Below are 6,096 nucleotides of genomic sequence, written 5' to 3'. Positions count from 1 at the left end.
TTTTTTTTTTTTTTTTTTAGCAAAAAAAGAGAAGGAACTTCCAGTTGGAACCACACCTGTACAGCACACAGTTGCATGCGTGCAATGTTTTACCCACAACGAGCTCTTTTTGCTGTCTGAATAAGACACATGAAGGCCCTTTGCCCCTAAGAAGACCAAAAAACAATGGGCATTCTCCATAAATTAGTAATTGGGCCTACTTCTTCCTTCTTTCGCATGGTCAGGTGCTTCTGATCTTACTTTTGTGGCACAGAAAGGAGCCAGCTGCAGTGGGTCCCATGACATGAATCAATGCAAGAATGGGCCCTGATTAATCGCCAGATTAGACATAATATTAATCCTGTCATTGCCCTGCGTGGGGTTTTTTTACATGTAAATAGCAGTCGTGGGAGGCCCCAATCTGGTTGGGACTAAGGATGGAAGAGGCACTTTAATCCTTCGCCCCCTAGTCCCATTCACACATTATGCTGAACACTTATACAATGAGTGTACAGTACACAGGTACAGATCTGTACACAGGTACAGTCATTCGCATGTTATGTTGAACACAGGTACAGCAGTACAATTCCTATCTGTACCATGCATTCGAAGGGCCTGTATCCAGGTTCACTTTCAACATGAATGCAGGTACAGTCGTTCACACAAACAGATGAACGAATGTACAGACATTTGTAAACCCGTACAGCATAATGTCTGAATAGACCTCCTGTTGCGATTCTGAATTGGATCCCCTTCCCCATGGCAGATATTTGAACAGGTGCACAGGGGGCAACTCTAGTCTAGTTTGACTCTAATTGTGGCTAAAAGAAGTTAACGGAAGCATTACATATGTAGACTTTAGATGGTGCCCACACCTTGTTTTTAAATAATTCTCACAAGCACATATGGATTCAATTTATAATTTATGGATTATAATCCTTATAACTACTGGGTAATTCCGATGGGCATTTTGTCTGATATTTCCTATCCCCACAAAACTAGACTATGGACCATCTGAGGGTGGTGGTTTTTACTACACGATGTTGTACCCTCGATAATCCAAAATCTTCCCAAATCATAATCTTGCTGTTTGGGGGGATGGAATGTGTCAGCCTTGCTAAGACAGACAATGTTCCCTGTTAAATTCTTCTGCATTGGTGGGCAAGGCAATGCAATGAAACACAGGGTATGAAGCCAGGAAGAGTTTCAACCTGGTGATCCTCCCTCCCTCCCTCTTCTATTCAGCCTAAGGACCAAGATCACTCTTGCATGGCCCATCAGCTTAAATGGAGGTGGGGGGACAGGTTCACTGGAGGGGTGATAGATGAAGCTGAAGCACTTCTTGAATCCCCCCCCCCGGAACATTTATTACAGTATGTGATATATTGGGGAAATACTATACAATACCTTCTAGCAGGAGCAAGCAACCTTGGCTCTGTAGCTATTGCTGAACTACAATTCCCATCATCACCAGCCTCAATAAATTACAGCTGGGGATGATGGGAGATATAGTTCAGAAACAATTGCCTACCCAGCCTTACAGAAATGTATCAGACAGAAATCCATCAGGTACATTTCAGTGGGGGAAGCTGCATGTGTTGAATTTCTGTCTGGCTGCATCCCTCCCCAGTCCAGTATCAAGCTGAAAAATCAAGGCAAAGCGTAGGTCCATGGAGCCTAGTTTGTAAAGAAATGAAGAGAAAACTTGAAATACAGGATTCAATTATAATATGAGCCAACACAAGAGAATCCTAAGTAAAAAAATTTAAGGTATTTAATCCTAATGTTGTAGTAAGTATAAAAGATAATATAAATTACATTTATAGGTATAATCATACATTTAAAAAGCATTAAAAAATAAAAAAGCATAGGAGAAGGTATACGTGACAGTTCAGTGAAGTCCTTGTTGGATAACTGGCTGAAGTTTAGTTGGAAGTAAAGTCCATCCCTCGGAGAGATAAAAAAGATGCAACAATTGATTGAAAAGGTTGCTCTCAAAAAACCCCAATGTGTTCATCAATCTAATGGTAACTGAAGAGGAGAATATAGAATAATTTTGCCAATGCTAAATGTACTTTCCCTGCTGACTGAGCAAAGAGGCACCTTTTTAAAGTGGTGATATACAATATACAGGTTTCACTCTCCTGATGATGAAATTCACAATGCTTGCAAACTACTGTTCTTTGATTGAAATGCATTTGGCATCCACCCAGGTACACAAGTACACAGATCCTAAGTCGCTTAGGCTGTAAAGTTAATTATCAACACTTTTTAATTTGCCCAGAAACCTATTGGCAGCCAGTGCAATCATATGTTTATATTATTGCATATATGCATATATAAACAGGCATAATATGGTCTTTCTAGGAAACCCCAGAGACCAGTCTGGCTGCTGCATTTTGAACTAACTGAAGTTTCTGAACTACATACAAAGGCAGCCCCATGTATAGCACATTGCAGTTATCAGGCCTAGAGGCTACCAGAGAGTGCAGTGCACCACAGTTTTGAGACCACTATCTTCAAAGAACAGACGCAGCGGCCATATCCACCGTAGTTGATAGAAAGTGCTCCTGGCCATAGTCTCAACCTGAGAAACCAGGGTCCAGAAGAACTTCCAGACTATGCACTTGTTCCTCTGTGGGGAGTGCAGCCCCATCCAGGACAGAAAGTTCTTTCACATCCCTGACAGCAGTTGTCCCATCTTTTCAAAATCACATGGGTTGATGGAACACCTGAACTGCCCCGGACTGCATGGTTTAAATATAACTTTCAATTAGTATTTAAATTGCAGGTTGAGGAGTTTGGACATTTCCCCACACCCTCATGATTATGCAGGAGTGAGATGGCACATGGGATGGGGAGAAGAGGTGTGCACACTATGTGCTGTTCTTCATGCAATGAAGGACATATCACCTTAAACAGTAGGATAAACAGTAAGACATACACCTTAAATAGCCCATGCTCAACATATTGTTTCTTGTAATTAAGATGACCTGGTTTAAAGATGACCTGGTTTTTCAGAGACCCCCCTCCCCTCCAAGATTAAGCAAAATATATTCACTCAAAAGGATATATATAGCTGTGCTGACACTTGTTTCACCCTAGAATCGCAGCCGATACCTGAACTGAATATCACAAGAAGGATGTGTGGTTCCAAACCCATAGCGGCTGACATCTACCGGTGGAATTTCCTCTTCCACGTTAACCAGTTCCATGTCAAAGTAGAGGAGCATCAGGATCACAAACAACTTCAACTCACTTATGGCAAAGAATCGTCCAGGGCACATGGAGGGCCCAGCACCCCACGGCATACTGTGATACTTCAGCTTTTTCCCATTCTTGGAGAACTCCTTTTTGGTACCATCTGGATTCAAGAACCTATCATATTTGAAAGTATGAGGGTCAGGGTGGATTTCTGGGTCCATGTGCAATCCGACGAAAGGGAAAAGAAGTAGCTGGTCTCCTTTCCGGAGAAAATATTCTCTCCCATCATCCATTTTAAGATCCATATCCTGCATCACACTTCGAAACAGAAAAGGACTTGCTCTCAAGCGCAGAGTTTCCTCTACCGCACTGTCCAGAAGAGGGGTCTTTATCTGAGCCAAGGTCACATTGATGAGGGGGCCGCCTGGCTCCACTTCCTGTCCAGTCTCTTTTAGTACATTGTACACTTCTTCCCTCACTGCCTTCATTGCTTCTGGATGTTTCAGGAGATATGCAAGAAGCCAGGAGGTAGCTGGACCAGTATTAGCTTGAGATGCCCACAGAAGAAGAAGCTGGAATTGAGTGCGCATCTCCTCTGTCATCCCAGTCTCAGCCATCAGCTGATCTTGCTCAACCACCCAGCTGCTGATGTTTTCCTTTTGATATATCTTTTCTACAGACAGCACGTCCCAGAAAAAATTCCTCAACTTCTGTGTCTTCTTCTTGCCCAGAGGATCCAGTATGCCGAGGGCCATTTTGGGAAAGAAATTGTCATACTTCTGAAATTTTTCAAACAACTCTTCACATTGTTTTAATTCTTGCCCCATGGCATTTTCTTTACCCTCTACATCTTGACCTGGCTCAGTCCCAAACAAAGCCAAGAAAGCAGCTTGGAAAATGGTTTTGTAGCTAAAGTGGAAGACTCCATCCTGCTGCCAAGGTCTTTCCCCCTCACCTGAGTCCTGGTTGTGAAGCATCACTGTCTGCAATTTTTCCATCATGAGCTGATTCAGGACAGCTAGACTCTTACCTTGGAGATACTTCTTGCTAATTGTTTGCACAACCTTATGCTGAGATTCATTTGGCTGAAAACCAAATGCATTAAATACGACAGTTGATGCAAACGTATCAAAATCTAACTTCTCTTTTGACTCCTTTATTATAGTTCTGTAAATGTGTGGGTCCATCACAAAATGTAAATATTTGCCACCAACCAGCACTGTGAAAATGTCTCCATGTTTCCTCTGCATCCTTTCCAAAAACTCTGCAGGGTTCTTCTTAACATTTATCCCATGCCCTAGCCATGGGATGTAGCCTTTATCTAGTGGAGGTTCTTTCGGTTTCCTCTGTCGGGGTGGCCACATCTTATAGAGCCTGCCAAATATAGTTGCAAAAAGAGTTGCTAAGAAAGCGCAAAGGATGGTCTCCCAGAAATTCATCTTGGTGCCCTGGAGGAAATACTACTCAGTCCAAAGAAACGTGGATCAACAACTCTACTTTTAAAGTAGTACCCAGTCACATGACAGAGTACAGTAGCACTGCCTAAGGCCATTCCAGAGTTGGGAAAGGCAACAGTTGCTCTCCCGCCCCTTGAGTCATCAACAGAATTACACGCCCTACACTCCGTGTTTTATATATCCATATTGGTTGTAAAAAAAATATAAGGCATCTTTGAAATCATTGCTGGCAGACTGCGCTCATCGGATGGAAAATGTAGCTCGGTTTACCTATTTAGCTGAAAGGTAGTTGTCCGCTTCATGATTCTACCACTTTCGTACACATTTTACCGAATAAGATTAAGCAGAACTTTTGCCCATTAACTATCCTGTCAATTATAACCAGAAAACTATAGTCAACTAGTGAATTATCTCCGTGGTATGGCAACTATTATACTCAAGTAACTCATGAGGCCTGACAGATCGCTTGAAAAAAATGTTAATTCCTTGTAGTTGTTAACAGCAAGGGCCATGCCCATCTTTATGAGAAGAACTGCCCAAAGCTGCTATTTTTGTTATCAAGATCAGCCTATTCCCTGTTTGGCTACTTGTAATCCCATTTTTCCTTTTGTCCTCAATGGGAAGTGCCTTCAGGTGATCAGCTGAACTGCTCAGTATAGGTCTACTCTCTGACTGCAGAGTATAGGTCTGGATAGCTCCTTTCCATGTGCCTGCCCACCTGCTCACCAGTCCCGGGATGCTCTGGGGATCAGCTGGGTTGTGATGTGGGTGATCTCACTGTGGCAGGGAAGATACTGCAGTCGTTACTGCAGGGGTTACTTCAGTGGCTGTCCCCACCTCAGCAGAACCAAGTGTTACTGAAGTCCTCCAGAGATTGCTGAGGGCAGCTGAGCACAGTCAAAGCCGCTTCGGCCACCCACTCCAGCATTGGGGGCTATGGGAGCATGGCTGGTGGCACACTGGAGGCTTTCTAGGGTAAGGGCAGCTCAAGAGGTGGGCGAGGGCTGCCAGGATTTGATCTGGGTCCCTGGAAGCGAATTGCTGCTGCAGTCTGCTCCCCGCTCTCCTGAGCGGTTAGCTGGGATCATGTGAGCAGTGCACCACAGCAACCTGGCAGCGAGATTGATTGTCAGCTGTGTGCATGTGCCAGTCCTGGCTAAACTCTGAGGCAGAAAAGCAGTCATGAGGATGTGGCCTATGTTTGATTATAGCACATCTCCTCTAAAAGGGGGATAGTGTGTTGCAGGTGATGATTCTGCTCCTACTTGCATCAAAACATTACTTCCATTCTTAGTCATTAGGGGCCTCCTGTCCTGTACCTAGAGTGTGTAGTGCAGTGATTCTCAAACTTGGGTCCTCAGGTGTTATTGGACTTCAACTCCCATAATCCCCAACCAAAGGCCACTGAGGCTGGGGATTATGGGAGTTGAAGTCCAATAACACCTGAGGACCCAAG

At 43.8% G+C, this 6,096-nt stretch overlaps 1 protein-coding gene across 1 annotated transcript; it reads right to left on the bottom strand.

The window, feature by feature from the left end:
- Positions 1-3,080: 3,080 nt before the first annotated feature.
- LOC128330315 (7-alpha-hydroxycholest-4-en-3-one 12-alpha-hydroxylase-like) lies at positions 3,081-4,622 on the bottom strand. The gene has a single exon (XM_053262976.1). The coding sequence runs from the start codon at positions 4,620-4,622 to the stop codon at positions 3,081-3,083; it is 1,542 nt and encodes a 513-aa protein (XP_053118951.1).
- Positions 4,623-6,096: the final 1,474 nt, after the last annotated feature.

This window comes from Hemicordylus capensis, chromosome 6 (assembly GCF_027244095.1).
Source record: "Hemicordylus capensis ecotype Gifberg chromosome 6, rHemCap1.1.pri, whole genome shotgun sequence".
NCBI classification, from domain to species: Eukaryota; Metazoa; Chordata; class Lepidosauria; order Squamata; family Cordylidae; genus Hemicordylus; species Hemicordylus capensis.
Note: the sequence above shows the minus strand (reverse complement) of the source record. Positions and strands in the feature narration are given on the sequence as shown.